The sequence below is a fragment of the Notamacropus eugenii genome, chromosome 6 (assembly GCF_028372415.1).
Source record: "Notamacropus eugenii isolate mMacEug1 chromosome 6, mMacEug1.pri_v2, whole genome shotgun sequence".
NCBI lineage: Eukaryota > Metazoa > Chordata > Mammalia > Diprotodontia > Macropodidae > Notamacropus > Notamacropus eugenii.
The window spans coordinates 323,645,078-323,666,750 of NC_092877.1; the positions used below are offsets into that span (position 1 = coordinate 323,645,078).

The 21,673-nt window shown below is 36.9% G+C and overlaps 1 protein-coding gene across 5 annotated transcripts in view; it reads right to left on the reverse strand.

Annotated features, from left to right (window-relative positions):
- DOCK10 (dedicator of cytokinesis 10) overlaps positions 1 to 21,673 on the reverse strand; it is a 358,984-nt gene that overhangs the window by 48,531 nt on the left and 288,780 nt on the right. For 4 of the 5 annotated variants that reach the window (XM_072617984.1, XM_072617986.1, XM_072617981.1 and 1 more), the window contains exons 29-39: positions 18,516 to 18,602; positions 14,134 to 14,230; positions 13,468 to 13,512; positions 12,076 to 12,251; positions 11,839 to 11,955; positions 10,109 to 10,220; positions 7,187 to 7,308; positions 6,953 to 7,067; positions 6,798 to 6,864; positions 5,457 to 5,504; positions 3,854 to 3,955 (exon numbers count right to left, since the gene is read on the reverse strand). In XM_072617984.1, the coding sequence (XP_072474085.1) occupies positions 3,854 to 3,955; positions 5,457 to 5,504; positions 6,798 to 6,864; positions 6,953 to 7,067; positions 7,187 to 7,308; positions 10,109 to 10,220; positions 11,839 to 11,955; positions 12,076 to 12,251; positions 13,468 to 13,512; positions 14,134 to 14,230; positions 18,516 to 18,602 (1,088 nt within the window). The remainder of the gene's footprint in view (positions 1 to 3,853; positions 3,956 to 5,456; positions 5,505 to 6,797; positions 6,865 to 6,952; positions 7,068 to 7,186; positions 7,309 to 10,108; positions 10,221 to 11,838; positions 11,956 to 12,075; positions 12,252 to 13,467; positions 13,513 to 14,133; positions 14,231 to 18,515; positions 18,603 to 21,673) is intronic. The other variant, XM_072617982.1, reaches the window with a different exon arrangement.

The following is a 21,673-nucleotide window of genomic DNA, read 5'->3' on the forward strand; positions in this document are numbered from 1 at the left end:
TTATGTTTTTCAGCATTCCCTTACTTGTCATCTTTTCTCTCACTTAACTGTCTGGCTTGCTGTTTTCCAAACTCAACATTCCATCTCCTCACTCTATACCTTTGTATGACTGTTCCTCATCCCTGGAATGTACTCCACTTCTATCCCTTAAAATCCTTAGAATCTTCAAGGCCCAGATATACTACTTCCTATGGGAAACCTTTTCTGAACCTCTTTCCCCTATGCCAAGTTGTAAATTCTCTCTTTCTATTTAATTAATAATCTACATACTTATCAATCTACATGTTTTATTCCTGAGAATAACCAGATTTGTTTTTGATTTGTCTTTGTATTCCAGGCACTTAGACCAGTGTCATGCACATAGTAGGAACTTAAATGATTGCATCGGATTGGATTGGAAGTCTGCTTTGCTTGAGCTATTTTACTGGGGCCAAAATAGATTTTGGAAAATCTATGTACAATAATAAGTTATCCTCCTACAAACCTTCTCTTGCCATTAGAAAGAGTGAATTGTTACCTCTAGCTAAATATGTGCCTTTTTGCCAGAACAGAAGTGCAGTATTTGTGTTAGCCTACTGAAGAATTCAAAAGCACAAGCTATTAGGAAAAATAGCTTGTAATTTGCTCCCTGGAGGAACTGTTCCCATATGGGTAAAGTTAACACTTTTAAGCGAAACACTTAGTTCTTGGGAAAGCTAATTTACCAAATGGTACCCATGTGATCTTGAAGACTTAATTCACCACCCACCGATGAGTACTTTATTTTCTGTGTCTTAGCCTGTCTCACTACAGAAAAGACTTAATGTTAATAAATAATGAAAAAAAGGCTTTGGTACAGAGTTGCCTAGGAAAAGGATCTCCCCCGTTACTATTGTAAATCCTTTTCTGTTGTGTGATTGAAAAAGCTTTTTCTCTACATGTAAAAGTCATAATTGCAGAGTTCACTTTGGTATAAATGTGAACATCCTTTAGTAGCCCTGAAATTTAAACCTGTTTAGAAATATTCATTTTTATTTAATAAAATTATGCAAGTTTTTGAGAGCACTTGACATGGAATTTTTCTGACAGAGAACACTTGAAATGTTAAGTTGTGGCATATTTGATGCTGGAGAGGGAAAGATGGCCAAGACTTTATTATTATGCATCTGGTGCCAAAAGAGTTTTTATAAGATAATTCTCCAAGGAAGGCCCTGGTTAATGGCAATATTTAATCACAACAATAGCTAGCACTGATCTAGCACTTTAAGGTTTAAAAAGCACTTTATACACTCCAGCCCATTTTCTCCTTACAACAATCTTGTTGAGGTAAGCCCTGCTATTATCATTTTACAAATAAGGAAACTGAGGCAGAAAGAAGTAAAGTGACTTGCAGAAGGTCACCTGGCTAGTGAGCATCTGAGGCAGGATCTGAAGTCAGGTCTACAAGGCATTCTAGCCTCTTCACCACTTAGCTGCTTCTACTTAAGTTATGTTTGTTTTTCCCTTGGAGATTCTTATGATTTACCATTATATTTAAGTTACAGAATGGCTAATGATAGGAGGGGAGCCTGAAACACTGGGGGAGGGGTTGAAGACAGCTTCATTGTTTCTCTCTTGGCCACATTTTAAAATAATACTACCATGCTGTTTCTATTAAAGGACAGCATGATGGCCTCAGATGCCTTAGTCAAAAGCCTTATGCCTCTTCCAGTTATGAAACTAAGAAAATGTTTATCTGGGAAGCAAGTGATGAATGGTTCCCCTTCCTAGTCTTTGTTTGTTCTACCCCTCTGCAAATATAATAGGTTTATAATTCTAAGGATGTTTACTATTGGTTCAACTGCCCATAAAAACAGCTTTGTGAGGGAAGGATGGAATACTGGATACTGGAAACAAATGACCATTCTCCTGGTCTCACGTCTGGTCTTCAAGGTTAGGCTATTTCTGAATTAACCACAGACATATGGTCTTAGGTGGTTCATATGGGACTGGACTTGGGAAAGCTGCTTGAGCTGACAGAAGACAGATGAGCTTAGACCATCTCCCAAGATCTCAGGAACAAACGGGCTAGATTCTGAGATCCATATGGTGGACCCTCATGGGTAGATGAAACATGTTTGGTTCTAAGACATAAGTCCACTTATATTTGCAAATCCCAGGAAGTATATGGGTTTTCAAGCAGTCTATGAACCTAGAGATGATGTGGGGCCAATTCAGATTTCCCAGGCAGACCCTCTGCTCATTGCATTAGACACTTGGACCTAGCTTAGGTTCAGACTGAACTATAGCCCCCAGAGTTAAGCAGAACAGGCCCAACCTCAGGCAAAATTATTATTTATAATTGCTGAATATGGATTGCATACTTAAGGTCAAATCCTAGGGATTCTTATGGCATAGACAAAATATGGCCTATGATTTTTTCCCCATAAATCCTATGACATTGTAGATTTAGAGACAGAAAGGACTAGAGGTCATCTAGTCAAAATTCTCATTTTACAGATTAAGGAATTGAGGTCCAGAGTGGTTAGGTGACTTTCCCAAGGTCACACAGTTTATACATGGCAGAATAAGGATTTGAATGCAAATTCTCAACCTCCATATCCAGTTTTTCCAATTGCACTATGCTTCCTACTCTGATTGCTTTTGAAAACTTTTAAGAATACTGCTTTAGTTATATTTATTGGTAAACTACCAAAGGAAGGGACAAGCAAAACCGGGATATGGTGTTAGCATAGAATTATTATTTATGAGTCACATGGGAATTCTAGTTCAATTCAATAAACATTGAATTTATTAAGCACATACTGACTTCTGGGCACTTTTAAATTGTGCCCTCTATTTTAGCTAATAGTGATTCAATACTACAACTTCAAAAACAACTGCAATTACTAAAATAAAAGGGGCACAGATAGAATCCACTACTTTGCCATTTGTCCGGAAAGCACGTGTTTGTGTTGGTTGATGCCTATGATTCTCTTGGTATGGAAAACTCCAATCTGGTAACTCTTTGGTAACTTAAGAGTTGCAGAGAGTTGGGTGAGATTCTCCGGGCTGATGTGACTTGCCCATGGCCATATGGCTAGTACGTGTCAGAAGGAAGACGTGAACCCAAGTCTAATGATTCCAAGGTGGTGCCTCAATCTACTGAGGGATGACCCTCTACGTCACTATGAATGTGCGCACCTTGAGGACAGGGATGGTTTTTGTCTTTATTTGTATCCTCAGTATTTAGCACAGTACCTGGCATACAGCAGGCGCTTAATGAAAGACTGCTTTTTGTTGCTGTGGCCTCTCGATGGGAAGATTAAGAACTAGTAAAAGGGCCCAAATATTGGAACAAAAGTTCGTTAACCATGTTAATATTCAAGAGAGTTTCCTTTTAAAAAAAACCCTACTTTTAATGGAATCCAAAAGATGTTATTTAGAATTCATATTTGGTTTGATGCACATACACACATATATGTACATGTATACACATATAGACATGTACGATACATGTATATAAGTGAATATGTAAGTACATATTTGTAATAGAAAATCTGTTATTGAAATTATTTACAATCCATATTTGCTATGACATTTAAATACACATGTATGCACACATACATATACATATGTATATGTATGTAAATGTGTGTATATCTACACTTTATTCTATATGATATATGTGAGATATGTGATATATATACATATATACATGTGTATATGTATATATGTATGTGTATAAATGTGTATATTTACATTTTATTCTATATGATATATGTGAGATATGTGATATGTGTGTATATGTATATATGTATGTATGTGTATGCATGCAGGTAGATATACACAATACATATGTGTGTATGTGTGCATGTAGATGATATGACCTTACCATTGTGAAAGAAGACCTGTGGTCTGACAGGAGGAATTAGAACCTTTCAGAGTTCCATTATTCTGGGTTGCCTGGACAAACTTAAATGCAGCAGCAATTTTCCTAAAAAGAAAATATGCATATTAATTCTATAACAATGTGTCTAAGAAATGAAGAATCCATATCTAACAAAACAAGAACTAGAATATTCATCTGCCATATTTCATTGATTAGGAGAGGAAATATAATCCCAAGAGTCATGTTTACTATTGGCAGTTGGAAGATCAGGTTTGGATAAGGGACTTGACCTGGGACTTTTCTCAAAAGAAATGGATGATAATAGAAACAAAACATCCCTGTGATTGTTCCTCTTTGACTGTTTATTGAAGGATCTTTCTGAAGTAGATAGGTAAAAATTGTGCCCATATAACCCCTTTATAGGATGACATTAGTTAGGCCAATATATCAGCACATTTCAGTTCTCATTATTTCTCACCTGGATTATTGAAATAAGCTTTTGTTTTTGACCAATCTGGGGTAAGTGACTTGTCCAGGGTCACACAGCTAGTAAGGGTTTGAACTCAAGTCTTCCTTACTCCAGGGCTGGTGCTCTATCCACTGCACCACTTAGCTGCCCTGAAATAGACTCTTCATTGGCTTTTGCTTCAAGTTTTTCCCTTTTCTCTCTAACCTTTACATGGCTAACAAATTAATATTGGCGAAGTCCAGGCCTGCCCATGTTCTTCTCTTGCTCAGTAACTCCAATGACTTCTCATTATCTCTGGGATCAAATACAAACTCTCCTGGTTGCCATTCACAGCAAGGCTATAACCTACCTTCCCAGGTACCTTGCTTCAAACCGCCCTTCCTCTTCCTCATATTAGACTTTCCATTTTCTATCTTTGCACAGTTTGTCTCCCATACCTGGAAGGCACTCCCTCTTTCCCTGTGTCTCTTAAATTCTCCAGCTTCCCTCAAAGCTCAGCTCAAAGATGATATTCCACTTGAAGACTTTTTTGATTTTCTCAAATGCTGTTACTGTTGCTCTTACAAAATTACCAGGTATTTATTTTTTATTGCCATATATTTATTTTGTACACACGTATATGGATGCATGTGGTTTCCCCCATGGGTTCCCTAGGAGGCTGGGACTCTTTTATTTTTGTCTGTCTATTTCTAGCATCTAGCACAGTGCCTGCCACAAAGTTGGTACTTAATAAATTGTTTATTTGTTAATTAATTGATTAAATTCTCTCAGAAATATATAACATTACTGGAGGGAAAATCTTTCTTTATAGTTCTTAAATATCTCATATACAGAAAAGGTCCTTTCAGATTACCTGTCTAAATCAAAGGCTGAATAAAAAAAATCTAAATTTGCATTCTGCTTCTTACCACAGACATATTTTATGATCTCTGTTCTACATATTGGAATTGCTAGTCATGGCCCTGCAGGCACCAGTGCTCCAGCACTTCAACATCTAAAGTTTCTAGATTCAGTGTGAAGTGAACCAGGATGGTGGTTATGTGAGTGGAGAGCAGAATGTGTATTGAGGATTAATCTGATCTAATAAATGAGTATTTCATATATGTCCTAAAATCAGTAATAGTTCAAAAATGTTACCTTATTATATTACGTTTGCCCAGGTATCTGAAATTTTGAAGACAAACACTGAAAGGAAAAAAAATGATGTCAAATTCTTACTATTAATACCATTTTCAGAGAGCAAACCACTTACACTCAGAATATTCATAGTGCTAGGGATGGGACCTGAGCCTGTATTTTCTGTAATTTGGTGAATTCCCGGGTGAAGAAAGTCTATCAACAAAGGTGTCAGTATTTCTCAGCAACTTATAGGCTTAGAGAGTTACCTAGAAGAAGCAGAGAGGTAAATGACTTGTCCAGGGTCACCTGGTCAGTATATGTCAGAGATAGAACTTCAGTCCAAGTCTTTCTGAGGCTGGTTCTCTATCTGTGATCTCATGTTGTTTCTGAAGATATTCTTCAGAAGAAAAAAAATCCTTTTAATCTTGCTTGCCAATTCTGTTTTTGTAGTAAACAGAATGCTTGACTTGGGAAGAGGAAATGTTGGGATCATTTTTGCCTCTCATACTTACTAACTGTATGACCTGTTTGACCTCTAAGGTCTCTCAATCTACTATCCTATGAACCATAAGCATGTCATGGTCTCTGTAAATCTCATTTTCTTCATCTATCAAGTGGAGAAAGGGATACATGTCTTAGGTTGTTATGAGCAGCAGTTAACAAAATGGATGTAAAGTGCTTCATATACAGTAAAGAGTCAATTGTTATATTTCATAGTGTCACAGAATGCTGAAAACAAATCAGAAAGCATCTCGTCTAATTTCCTCATTTGTCGGTGAGGAGGCTGAAGGTCAGAGAGGTCATGAAACTGTGAAGTGGCATAACTGAGACTTGAACCCAGGACTGTGTGTGAAATACCAGTTCATGAGAGATGACTGATAGATTTTCAGTCTGAATGTTTATACCTTAGAAATAGGCTAGTGCTACAAGTTAAGAGTACAAATGCTACAGATTAGGACTTGATCTATTGTTCCGTTGATTAGACTTAAGAAATGAAGGAGAAAATGTTAATAATTCATATTAGACTTAAAAGGATGTCATGCATTTTCAGAAAGTCAGTTGTTAAATATTTGTCAGTACATGACTGCTTCAACTTAAGTCCCAGTTCTTTCCACTATGTGATATTGCCTTCCATTCCCCAGACCCCATTCAACTCACTAGCTAGGTGTTTATGACAACTGGAGTGAGAAAATCATAAAGAATAATTAAACAGATAAATGAATGAATGAATGAAGGAAGAGATAAAGAATAAACAAGCAAACAAATATATGCACATATATCACTACATATTGTAAATAAAAATGTGAACATTCACACTCACACACACAAATACACGTGTAGCTAAGCTGTAGGACTTACTCCAATATGCTGAAGAAATCAGATATCTCAGAAATGGGTGCCCTTTGCCAGTAGGAAATCAAAGTCTCTGGAAGCACATGTCAAATAGTATGGGGTTATTTGAAATCTAGCAGTCTTTCTCATACTCAAAAGTCATTTTAAAGAGATTTCTTTACCTTCTGAAATGGTCTTCATTATGTGAAGAAAGCACATAAGAAGACTCCTCGTTTCCGCTTGATCAAGCTTGTCATACCTCAGCGTCAGTCCTATCAGGGACAGTGGCCTTGCGATCTATTGAGTCAAGGACACAGCGGTTACTGAACAAGATCGGATGCTCTGGGGATCAATCACACGACTGTGATTGAACTGGGGGGGGGGGTACAAGGACATATTTTTGCGGGGGGCCGTACCTTTTCACAGTTGTCAGTTTTCTCGCTGCTTTTCTCGTTGGTACTCGGATTGGAGTCAAGACTCGCAAGGGAGGCTCTGGAGTCACCATGGTTTACTGTAGAAATAGCTATTGATGAAAAAGCTGCAACAAAGCCACAGCACACATACTAAAATGGGATGTATGGATACAGAAAATGAAATTAAAATGATAACTCACAAAGACATTCAGTATTATAGTGATACCTAGAGACATAACTAAAGACAGAATGACAGGTGTTATGTCCTGAGGCAATAAAATTTCAGTGGTGATGAAAGAACTTGTGCTCTTTCAATGAGTAAAAATAAATTGATCTTAGTATTGATATCAATTTATCAAGATAGGAAGCTATTAGATTTTATACTTTTTTTCCTCCCACAAAATGAAATAGTCTTAAAAAGCTGATTTGAAGGCCTCCATTCTGCTTTTTGCTACCCATATATTGGATGAAATCTGCTCTACATAATGGAATTGCTTATTACAAGTCTGGTGGCCTCCATGCTCTTTTATGTCAACGTGTAAAATTCCTGTATTCAATGTGAAGTGAAAGTGACCTGGACTAGGATGGTGTGGTGTGAGTGGAGAGGAAAATATGTTTGTGTGTATGAATAAATACGTGTTACACACATGTATACATATACATATATATAATACATACACACATATATATAAAACACACACACATATATATAAAATACACACATTTTACATAGGAGAGGGAGAAGGGGACAAAAAAAGAGACAAATGGAGACAAAAATGAACAGCAAGGGACTGAGAGAGACAAGGAGATAAACAGAGACAGCGAGACAGAGATGGACAGAAACAGGAGAAATACAGAGAGACAGAGAGAGAGACAGACAGAAAGAAACAGAGACAGAGAGGCAAGGAAACAGAGACAGACATATAGATAGAGACGGAGAGACAGTGAGGCAGAGGGAAAGAGATAGATATATAGACAGAGAAAGAGAAAAAAATACAGAGAAAAGAGGCAGAGACAGACACACTGAGAGAGAAAGATACAGAAACCAAGAATAAGACACCCACACACGTATACACACACACACACACACACACACACACACACAGAAAGAGAGAGAGAGAGAGAGAGAGAGACAGACAGACAGACAGACAGACAAACAGAGAAAATTTGGCAACTGACTGCACTTGTGAGGAGACATGGGTAAGGAATAATAAAATTGTGGAAGGACAGTGGTGACCTTGACAGTAGCAGGAAAGTCCAGCAGACAGATGTGTTTTTGAAGAAAAACAATTAATTCTATTTTGGACATGTTGCATTTGAGGTGTCTATGGAATACTCAGTTTGGAAGGTCTAACAGACAGTTTGTGATGCTAGATTGGAACTCAGTAGAGAGATGAGAAACGAATACATCCGTCTCCAGAGCTCTGCATAATCCTTGAATTCATGAGGCTGATGAGATCAGCCCATGAGAGAATACAGGGGAAGAAGAGGAGAGGGCACAGGACAATCTTGGGGCATCACCATCATCAATGTGTATGACATAGACAAAAAGCAGGCAAAGGAGACTGAGGAGGATTGGTCAGGCAAGTAGGAGAAGAACTAGAAGGCTACAGAGGAACATAGAGGGATGAGGTTTGAGAACAGGCTGTCGGATTTGACAATTAAAAGATCTTTGGTGCCTTTTAAGGGACTGGATTGAGTTGAATGATGAGATCATTATCTAGATGCAGAGGATTTGGAACAGACAAATAGAGGAGCAATTGAAAGCACTGAGTATTATTGCTGGAATCCCCCAAGCCCCTGCCAAGGAATTTAGCTGAGGAGAAAAAAAATATAGGCTAATAGCTAGCAGGGACAGTAGGAGTAGTAGGATCTATTTAAGGATAGGGGAGAGTTGGGTATGTTTGCTGATAACAGGGGATGAATCAGTGGATAGAAACTAAAGATTAGAGAGAGGAGAAGATAGTTGTTGTAATCTGCTGGAGTATAAAATAAAAATTCAGGAATATTTTTTAGAAGTTTTTTTTGCTTATGATATGCCCTGAGAACATTAAATGAAAGTATCCTTTCCAAGATAGCTGTCAAATTTGTATTTTGAAGGTAGAAGACTGTTCTAATTCTCAAAGTATGTAGGGACAGGCTTTATCTCAGTAATGGAATGATGACTCCTGGTATCTTAGGATGGAGAGTGAGCAAGGCCCTGAGAGGTCAGGTAAGCATTGGATTACAAGCTACAGTATCATAGATTTAGAATTGAAGGGTGGTTAAAAGCCATACAATCTAACTCCATCACTGACACTGAAGAAACTGAGACCCAGAAAGAAAAACGATGTCCCTTGCAGATGACTCCCAAAGATTAAGTTAAAACAAGCGGAAAATGCAATGACAAATCACAAGATCTTTTCCAGATACATAACTAATCAACCAAGCAACTAATCAACACAAATTTTTTTAAGCAGATATTTTGTGCTCAGCAATGTAGTAAGCATTTGGGATGCAAAGAAAAGGGAAAAACAATCCCTAACCAAGTAACCTACTTCCTAAAGAGGAAGACATATTCTAAAAGTGGGATGAATGATCAGAGTGATTTTCTAATGCTTTCTAAGTCTTTGGATAGGATGAAACATGCATAAACACTTTTCATGGAGAGTAGTCACTGAAGGCTTTTCTACAGTGCAAAGTGGAAGCCTTTGGTGGGGAGATGGGGTATTCAGAGTGACAATGATGTGTTAAGTGCAAAACTGAACAATATTCAGTAAGGCTGTTACTTAGGAGCCTACAGACAGGGCTTATATACTGCAAAAAGGATTCTCTCTTTTCCTTTGTACACTTACGAACTCACAGAAATAAACTGGCAAAAATACAATGATAGGATGAGATGTGGATGAGGTTGATGAACATGAATTCTCATCAGTTCTCAAGTACCTGCTATGGAGTTAAGAACATCTTTAGAAAATGACGTGTCCACAGAGTTAGCATGCTTCATGGCTGACTGGCTCTGACATCCTCCATTGGTACTCAAGTCATCCCTGGATCCCTGTATTTCAAAAGAAACAACCTGGCTCATTGTAATGAGAGAAATGATTATTAGTAACCAATTATTTGGGGTCATTCAGAATTCCTTTTTTTTTTCTATAGTCCTCATTTCAAAGTTCCATATCTTGAAGGAAATTATTGATAATGAGATTAAATGAGCTCTCCTCAATCTTGGTCAGATCCCACCCAACCTTCTACTGAGGTCTGGGGATAAATTCTTTGAACGGATTGCTCAGTGCTGGGTATAACTTAGAAGTAAATGATATAATCAAAGCTCACTAGAATAGCCCCTCATCATAATATTTATTCTCTCCTTAATTGTTAACCAATCAGACTTGAGTACCACCTTCCGGAATACTCCTCTTCCAAGGGCATATAAGTCATGAGTCAGTCACCATGATTTTCTTTGGCATTCAAGAGTGTCTTCGACTTCCTTTTTATTTTAAAATACTGGCATTATTAATAAAATGGCTAATTATCCAGAAATTATATCTCTCTAACTTTTTAAACATCACAGTAACAGCCCAATTTACAATGACAGAGTTAAACCCATATGCAGATTCTTTATTAAACTTTTTTTACGGCATCTCTTTTATCCCTCTTCAAAGACAATTGATCAGATAATAGTGCAATTTATCTTTGTCTGGATAACCCTATTGATGTGAGGACCTTTCTAATCTAAGAAAACTTAAGTAATGTTACTGCTACTAGCTCAGAGTGAAATGCCACTAGGAAGCCTCCTGTATTCTTGGTTTTAGGTATCAAATGAATATAAACATGCTGTAGTGAATTCTAGAAGGTGCCAATTTTATGTGCCAATCTATGATTCCACAGATCATACTATTAAGGTAGACAGTTTTCTTTGGTTACTGGGACCAAAACATTTATTACCCCATGGCTAAGTCAGAGGATGTGCTTCTCTGAGCTTAGCTGAGTTGATTGTTGGATAGCAAGCTCACAGTTAGTCACTGTACTCATCTTTGAAGCCTTTCCATCTTACAAGAAACTGATAGAGCTTAGGTTTCACTGTCACAACACTCAAAATATCAGGGTCACTTTTCACACCATGGTTAACAGGACTTCAGTGGTGTGTCAACTGATAGACATTAAATTAAAGATGTTAAAGTTAAAAGACTCGTCAAGGGTCATACAACTTGTATGTGTCCGAGGAAGGACTTGAACCCATTTTTGTGCCTCTGTACATCATGCCATTCTATGTCTCTATGGAAGGGAATATTATAATTTTGTTTATTAGCAGAGAACAAAGGAAAATGGAGTGCTCAAGGGGTACTCCAGACGTAAGATTCTAAAGATATAACTCTGGTATAGGCGCTTTAAAATAACTTGGTTGAAAGGATGGACTATCCCTGCTTTATTCCTAGAGTTGTAGATTTTCAGAGTTGGACTTGACCTAGAGGTCAAACTATTTAACCCTTTCAATTTACAGATGAGAAAACCACTTGCAGAAAGGAAGAAATCCACCCAGTCACAAAACAGGCATTTTTTTTCTGACTACCAATCTCTTACTTTTCCTACTACATCATATCATTCAAGGGAAAAATGAGATGATTGTTAAAAGAAAGATTAAAAGAAAGATTTAAAGCATTATGTAAAATTACCTGATTAGATGTATTGACTGTAAAAGGAAACAGATCCTTCAGATAAATCCTTGGCATATTGTCAAGCAGCATGCCATAGAGGGGCATATATAAAGTGGCTATTTGGGCCTGCTTATCCTAGAGAGAATGCAACAACAGCAAAAAGGGATCCTTTAAAATCAATAAAATTTTAGGTTTTATTTTCATTGATTGTAATTAGGAGTTTCAAGGAGTTCAGGGGAGGGAGAGATCACTTACTGGGTCCTTGTATCGATCATCAAATGAATGCTTAGCCATTATATTTTTGAGAACAGCTAAAGCTAAGTGTCTGATATCTTGGTCTTCCTGCAGTGCAAAGCCAACCTCTCGGAGCAAAATTCCAATTAAGAAGTGTTTGCGGCAAAATTCATTGGTGACAGTATATTCAGGCATATCTTGGTCAGAAAAAATAAAAATCTCATTTTAATATTGTAAACTGAGAATGTTAAAAATTCCAATAAGAAAGAATATATTTAGAATGAAATACTGCCATGCCTAAAGAATCTCATAAATATTATATTAGATTGTACCAGCATATAATTTATTAGGAATGACTTATTTGTGATAATTATTTCAGGCTACCTGGATGCTATTTAATATAACAAGGAAGATAACATGGTTTCCAAAAGTACTTAACATTTTCAAGTGATTCACCATCTATTTATGGACAATATGGCCTTTATATAGGAGTCTTCTAGTTTGGGAAACTGAGGCAGAAAATTTCTAGATTAGGTAAACTGCTCAATGTCATAGTGAATAACAGGCAGGGAGGGCTAAATATAAAACAAGGCCTTCTAACTCCCATCCCAGGATCCCAGAATCATTTAACTAATGCAGTTTAAAATAGTTCCTAAATTTGTTTCTATTAAAATAACCTCAGAAAATCCAACCAGACTCCATTTCTCATGAAAAATTATGATAGGAACTAAGCTACTAATCCATTAAAGGATATTTACTACATATGGAACATAAAACCATATATTTAGAGTTGGAAGAGACCACAGAGTTACTGAGTTCAACATCCTCATTTTACAGAGGAGGAAACTGAGGCAACTTGAATGACCTGCCCATTGACACATAGCTAATATGTGTCTGAGACAGAATTTGAACATAGGTCTTCCTGATTCTAAGTTCAGCTCTCTAGACTCTGCATCACCTAACTATTTAATAGGCTTGAGATATATCAAAGAATTAAAAGAAATATGTATAGAGCTTTATGCATACAGACATACTTGATTACAGAATTTTGTTTATTAGTCAGTCCAAGAAAATTCCAGAAGCCTTAATAAGTCTAAAAGTGTCAAGGGATTTTGGTTTACAGAATAAAGTACAACAGAAGGTGATTTCAGGGAAGTCTGACAATGTGAATAGGTCAAAGTCAAAATTCAATGACCATTAGGATCATTTGGATTATACATATAATAACACATATAATACACATTATACACATGTAACAGCTAGATAAATGTCAATATCCGAATGTGAAGAGTTGTGCAGACGTGACTAAACTTTTTTTTAAGTAGCCATGTGCTATTCTCAGGGACTAATCACGATGACAGTTATAAAGATAAATACATGATTGTCGTATGATATAAACCCTTAAACATCTACCTGACGCATGTAGCTCCCGAGTTGATTCTGAAGGTGTCAAAGGGTCTTGAATAAAAATAAACAAAAACAAAAGGTCAGTTGTTTGCATGAATAGACATTTTCTTTGCAGTAGTAATCACATAATAGATCTTTCCTATGATGTCTATATTGGTTGTTCTGATTGGTAAAATTATGACAAGGTCTACCACGTAAAGGTCTCTGTTCATAGCACATTTTCTGGAAAAAAATTGACCACTCTTCCATTGAAGGATAGAAAAGTACAAGTCAAAAATTTTCAAAAATGAAATTCCATACTTCATCTTCTACTCAGTATTAATTTTTCTATATTGAACTTTGCTTTCCTAAAAGACAAGTTCTCCTCTATCTGCCACTACTAGTGAAGAACATATAGTTAGAAACTCTGACCTGTTTTTTTAGACCAAGGATGAAGTAATTGATTCTATTAACAATTGATAAGATTGGGTTATTAAATGGCTGAAATTATCAGACCCCAAAAGAATTGATGAAAAACATGAAATCTTTGATAATTCTACACTTGAATTTCATTTGACTCAACTAGGTACTATGTTTCTGGATGATCTTAGGCCTACATGTGAAACTGAGATCAAATGGAAAAAAATCACATGCATTTTTAGAAACTGATAAAAATAGGAAGTGAATTGTTACCTGGAATATTGGCTGACCGTATGGGGAGACACAAAGGAATAAAATGTTCATGATAGCATACTTCTTGAAGAAAATCAAACTTGTATTGGCTTAGGGTCTGAAATGGAACCAAAGTCAGTCATTTTGTACTAAAATAGCAGACACTGAGAAAATGCTCATTTATAACTATCTGTTTGGTGAAGATGTTGTGTTTTGAAAAATTGAAAGTTTAACTATCTCCAAAGTCTTAAAGTCTCTCTCTCTCTCTCTCTCTCTCTCTCTCTCTCTCTCTCTCTCTCTCTCTCTCTCTCTCTCTCTCTCTCTCTCTCTTCTCCCCCTATCTTTTTTTTTTTTTGGAGAAGCCCAATTTAGTGTACAGATAGATGGCCTTGGATCCAGGAAGACCTGAGTTTACGTCTTATCTCTGACACATACTAGTTGTATGACCCTGGACAAGAAATTGAACTTCTTAGTGCTCTAGATAACTCCTTAATTTTTGCAGAGAAAGTGCTAACCTTCACCAATAGAGGGAATTAACTTCCTCACCCAGGAGCTCCTGGAGTGAAATCACAGTTTTGGTCCCTATTCTCATCCATACTTTCTAAGGTTTTATGTGGTTTAGTGGAAAGAGACCTCCAGGATTTGAAGTTAAGCAGATCTTATTTCAAACTCAAGGTCTACTTTGTGCTACCTTGGGCAGGCAAGTTGCCCTATCTGACCTCTGTTTTCTCATTTATAAAGTGAGGGAGTTGGACTAGGTCATCTTGAAATTCCCTTCTAGTTCCATCATGTATTTCTGTGAGTGAGATAGAAGTGTCTAAGTAGTAAAAGGCAAATAAATGGAAGAGAAAATACTGGGAGATGACTGGTCACTTAGAGGACATTTCGTTGTCCCTGGTTATACCATGAATTGTTGCCAAGCTAAAATTTGCTTCTCTGTGTCATTCTCTCTACAACATGTAGAAGCATGTAGTATTAAAATAGTTGATAAAAATGTCATATGATAATAACTTCCCCTGAACATGTAGAAGCATGGGGCAAGTGGCATTTTCCTGCAATATGTCAATTTATCCACTAATGGTTCTACACTGGTGCCTCATATGCAAAGGGGTGGTCTTTGGCTCTCCATTGAGCACAAGTTCTGGAAGGTGTCAGCTGCCAAACTTGTGAAGGCTGCCAATGCTGGTCCAATGCCACTTTGTGCATTTGTTGTCTGAAAGTTCTGAAAGACTCATTGCTGGGAGATGGCCAAGAAGTGATGAATTATGGAATTCACAACAATTCTTGGAGTTTTTTCCCAAGGCATGGAGGCTTTGCAGTCTATACTGGCAGAAGGTATGGTCACACGTGCAATTCTGATACAATGAAGCATGACCTTCAGAAGATCATTACAAAAGGTAGCTTTGACACAAAAGATCACGTTAATGCCTATGCTTTTCCTTGGTTTAGCATATTACATTGTACTATACTATATTATACCATATTATATTACGTTATATTATGCTATATATATTATGATATTATACTGGCAGTTTCTTGAACTAATAAAACCACAGGACATATCCAAAATAAAAATAAAATAATTTCTACATGATAAAACGCAAAGGGTTGAAAACAGATCAGATAATGCACAAGGTCTTAGATTTTGAGCTGGGAAGGATGGGGGAGATCTTTCAGTCTAACTGCCTTGGGGGAGGAAATTCCAAGGCCCAGAAAGGTTAAGTAACTTATTTGCTCAAGGTCACATGGGGAATAAGGAGCAAAGCTGGGATTTGAGGTCAGGTTCTTTGATTCCAAATCTAGCTTTCTTCCATCGGACCACATTGCCTCAGTCTGCCACGTCTTCACAAAATTGGACCAGGGAGATTTTGAATCCAAGTAATTTTGCAGAAATTTACAATTAATGAATGTGAAAAAACACAAACTAGTACACCGAAAAATCAGTAAAGGAGTTAGGTGTAGACATAGTCTATGGCGCTTTTAAACCATATGCCAGAAATACCCTAGTAAGACTTCATGAAGAGAATCAGAAAATTAGAGAATTATAGATTCTTAGAAGGAACTTTGGAGATATTCATTAATTAGGGTCTTATTCATATTCACGTTGTCCACACAAATAATTTATTGGTCTATGTTTCCTGTCTTTCATTATATGCATTAGTAAGTAATATTTAATTTTTACAAATATTTTAAAATTTCATTTGTACCAAACATAGCCTCGCTGAATATTTTCTATACTTGTGATTCCATGCAGGATTTTTACTTACACTTATCCCTCATAATTGAATAACAAATGAGGAATTTAATTGATTATCATATTCATTGTTTTATGTTGTAAACATTTGTTCTATGTTGCAGATGTCAACAATTTAAAAGCACTGAGCACGGTATCTTGGGAAAAGCATTGATTTAAAGGGACGGGAATGGGGTTTTACTCTGAATCTTGGCTCAGCTATTTATTACCTGTGTGACTTTGGGTAAGTGATGTTTCTTCTCTGGGCCTCAACCTCCTTGTCTGTAAAATGAGGGTTTGGATTAGATGATCTCTATCAAGTTCTTTCAGCTCTAAATCTACCAAGTCAAGATAAAATACAGAATTCAGACTTGCATAGGTTATTTTCAAAATGAGTTTTGACTAACCTCAAATATGAGATCTAGAGTGAGGCTAGGACTTTAGACAACCCCCTCATTTTACTGATGAGGAAGTAGGCCCAGTGAGAAAATACCCAGGGCTTCTGACTTCACATTCAGTCTTCATTTCACTAATACACTACCTCAGATCTCTCCACCAAGTGCTATGTTTGTATTGTGAGTTGGATGTGAAGGTAAAAATGACCTCAATGCATTTTGTTGTTCTTTTTTAAGTTAGCTGAATCAGGAGAGATGTTTTCACTCTGAATTGCTTTAACTTGATAATGTTTGAACTATTTTTAGGGGAGTTTTGGGGAGAGTAGGGAACTATCTAAGTGGATATAGCTGGAGAAAGAGAAAGGGAGAAGGGAACGAGCATTTTTATTAAGTGCTTACTATGTGCCAAGAGCTGTGCTAAGCACTTTATAGATATCTATCTCCTTTGAGGAACTACAGATGACAGCCGTGCTATCATGGAATGAGGAGAATTTGGCATCTGATGACCTGGTTTTGAATCTCAGGTTTTTCCGTTAGTTAACTGTGTGACCATTGGTAAAGCACTTTATCTCTGCTTCACTTTCCTAATTTGTAAAATGAGAATAACACCTCTACTATCAATTTCAAAGTGTTGTTTTGAGAAAAGCTTCTTGTAACATTAGAATGCTTTCTAGAAATGTGAGTCACTTATATTACTAATAATAATACCGCTAGCTCAGCCATTTGTTTCTGTCATTTAATGGATCCTTTGGCCTTCAAAGGAAATTGGTTAAGTCTGGATCACAAACAATGGCATTGGTGCCAATTTTCATCAACATATAGGCCAATTTCTCTTGCAGTGGTTTACTCCCCAACTTTTTTGAGAGCTATAGATGGTCAAAGGTTCCCTACTCCTTATCATTCAGTTCACACTGGAGTGGAAGGATGGTGCAGTCAATTCACCCTTGCAATTACGTCAAGGAAAGAGACTGGACATACCTCTTTAAAAAGAGGGTCATTTACTCTGAAATATAACCTCTATTTCATATCAATAATAGGTCAATCAAGTCAAGATTTATGTACTTATACTTGGAGACTTATTTTATTTTATTCAGAATCTTGTATCTATTTGTTCATTCATGTATTTATTTACCCATTTATCATCTATCTGTCTGTCTGTCTATCTATCTATCATCTATCTATTATCAATACCCCCTAGGCAGCAAGGAAAGAGAATAGTCATATCATCTTAGAAAGAAAGTCATTTGCTTTGATACATAACCTTTATTTAACATAAATAATAGGTCAATCAAGTCAAGATTTATGCAATTGTACTTGGAATATCATTTTATTTTATTTAGAGTCATATTTACTTGTTCATCTGTATCTTTATTTATCTATCTGCATCTATCTGTCTGTCTACTTACTTTTTTTTTATGTGTTATTGACACTAGGTCTCCCCATCTTATCAATGGGTGGCAGTGCAGTGGCCTCTCGCCAACTTGATTCCAACAATGATTGGCATAGAAACTTTAACTAGCTCCCATTTTTTTCATGAGCTGGATCAGTTCACTCCTCATCAGGCAGCTGGTGGTCTTCCTCTCCTGAGGGTCCACCTGGTGCCATACTTAGTGTGGCTACCTGATCAGCTTTAGCCCTACTGCAAATCAGAACTCTCAAAGTGAAGAGAACTTCTAACCTCAGCTTTTTTAATTGCAGAAATTGTAGTCAAGTGCTACCATCCAGACAAGAGCGCTATATTTTAAAATATCATTATTTCCACACATAATTCTTACCTTGAGATCATCTGAGAAGAACATGCTGCTTATGTAGCTGTTGACCATTTTAAATACAAATCCACGGTCCAAAAATGTAAAACAGCGCTAAAGAATCAAAAGATAAGAATATGTTGATATTGAGAACACTTCAATATACTCAAATAAATTTTAACAGATTAAAAACTTAGTACATCGTTTATTCATAAGTGTCATTAAAATATCCTTAAAAGGCTTTTAAGACCTGGATTAAATGTTACTTCCCAAGTGGTAATTGATTAGACATATGGAAGAAAGTACATAAACCAGCAAGTCAAAAACTTTCCTTTATTAACTTTTATAATATCTTTTGGAGGCTAGTAGGTGACCCTCATGTTTCTTCTCCACTGCCTATTTTTGGCTATAACCATATTTCACTTTTTATTTGTATAAATAGCTTTTCAAGTGGTGAAGTGGTGTGGTATCATAGGAAAACAACCCCTTGAATTTGAAGTCAGGAGACATGGGAATTTTCTACCATATTTAATACTAATACAAGCCTTGAGTAAGTCACTTGACCTCTCTGAGCCTCAGCTTTCTTACCTGTACAATGGAAATATTATTCTTAAGAAACCTATCAGACAGGACTATTGCGAGGGAAATACATGGTATTTAAAGCACCATAGAAATGTGAATTATAGTTATGTTAGTCTTTTCCATTAATTACAAATCATTTTTGGATACAGTAGTTTATACCAATGCTGTTTTTTCCCAAGTCTAAAAAGTGACAGCCAAATCAAACTTCAATATAACTATATTCTGGATCATCCACCAGACTATTTAAACACAACAGCTTTTTCTTAATTGGGAGTGAATGGAATGAGGGATACATTGTATCATACTCAAGAAGGACTCAATTGCGTTAGAATGAGGCCTAACAAATCATGTGGGCTAGCTACATTCAGGTTCCCACAACCTGCTGCCAGTGAATTAAGGGGTAATTGATCGAAGCCCAAGAACAATGAAGAAATTGTTGATGTGGCTCTGTGAGTGATTAAAAGAAATCAGATTAAAAGAGCCTTCCTTTGTTACCCCTCTTCAAACCTTCTCCTCCTTAGAAAACATGGAGCCATGGAAAGAACATTGGATTTGGAGTTAGGAGGGCCCTGAGCTCTGGTGCTATCTATGTTCCCTAGTACCTGGTTGACCCCTGGTAAGCCACTTGACCCCTCTCAGCCTCAGTTTTTCACAGATCAAACAGAAAAGGTTGATTTAGGCAAAGTGTTTTTAGGAATATTAAACCATTATATTAACACCAGCTATTCTCACTTTAAAGGCATCAGAACACAGCAAAAGACTCAGGTCAGGGGACCCCAGTTTGGCTACTGGTGTTAACGCTGAATTTCACCATTGTTCAAGTCACTTTATCACACTGATACTTTCTTCTGTAAAATAGGGAACCACATAATCTATATCACAAGGTTGCTAGGAGGAAGCTATTTGCAACTATTGAAATTTAAGGCCAGATAACTTAGGGTTAGGGTTAGAGATTGTCCTAGTAGCTGAGCTCAGGTAAAGGTAGCTCTGGATCAGCCAAGGAGCTCACTGGCAGTGACACCCAATCAGGAGAGGGCACCTGCTAGCTAGAAGGCTGCTTCCCTCTCATTCTTTGAGCCTCCCATAGGCCACATGCACAGCATTGCACCCCCTCATCCCCAAGGTTGCAAAAGACACTCTTTTAATGCCTATTGGAATGAGAGGATTGCCTTCCTTGTACTATATCTATCAATCTGTCATCTGTCTCCACCATTATCATCATCTCTTTCTGTATCTCTCCAATTTTTCTTTCTTTCTCTCCCTCTCTCCTCTGTCTCCATTATTTTTCTATATATACCAATCTATAATCTATCCATCTATCTTTATCTCTCTATCATGCCTATCCCCATAATCTATCAATCTATCTCCATTCCCATCATCCGTCTGTCTATCATCTATCTGTTGCCTTCTCTCAATACATTATCTCTGTGTCTCTATCTTTTTATCTCTGACTCTCTTTTATCTCTAAGTTTAACATTCACTTCTCTATCAAGAGATAGATAGATAGATAGATACATGGGGCATCTTAAAGCACTATAGAATACTGATCCCAAGAGAACTTAGTTTGTTTGTTTATTCTTATGAAAGTCAGCTCTACTATATCTATGTAAGCCATGGATAACGAAATGGTGTAATTATATCTTTTCTATCATCTGACCAAGGAAAAGAAACCTACATTGCTTGGGTCCTTGCAGTTGAACTAAAGGACTGGTAGAGGTAATAGGACCATGGAGCTCAAGCTAGCATGGTCTTCAGAAGTTTAGTTAAATTCCTTCATTTTACAAATGAATAAATTGAGGCTTAGTGTGGTCAAGTGACTCATTCAGGTTTCTACTGCTAAGAAACAGCAAGTACTTTAAAAAAAATGCCTGTTTGATAGGTTGGTTAGGAAAGACAGATGAATTTTTATGATGTACAACGCATAAAGATTTCCCCTTAATATCTGATTGCCTTTTGCAATCTACCCTATACTTCCTTATAATTGATTGACAGTTATTTACAATAGACGTTGACTCTTTTTTTTATCTTTTGTTTCTCCCTTGTGCCTCCCTTCTCCAGTATTTCCTAAGTCTGATTTATCTATCCTTAGCAGGAACTCCTCCATAAATGAAATACAAAGGAGCAGTGGGGGAAATACATACAGTCCAGAAGGTAAAGGGGATTTAAGCCAACTATGGTAGAGAATGAAATCTTCTCCACTGTCTTTGGTGACCTTTTTATCTTTGATTTTTTTTTTTTAGCAAGAATGAGCTGGTAATTTTGGAGGGGCTGTACTCATTCTTTTAAATGCATTATTCTATTCAATATTTTACCTAGAATCCCTCAAGCTAAGGGTTGGAAGGGAGTGCAGAGTTCATCCATTCTAACCCATACCCCACTGAGAATTCCTTCTCTACATCGGTAATGTTGATGCTGGGAAATCCCCAGTAATAAGTGGCCTTCTAGGTTTAGTACTGAGAATTCCAGTGGCAGAACCTACTACGTCTTGAAGCAGCCCATGCCACTTTAAGGAATTCTAGAGGGCAGCTGGCTGGCACAGTGCATAGATAGAGTGAGTACCAGCTCCAGAGTCAGAAATATGTCTCTTCCTGAGTTCAAATCTA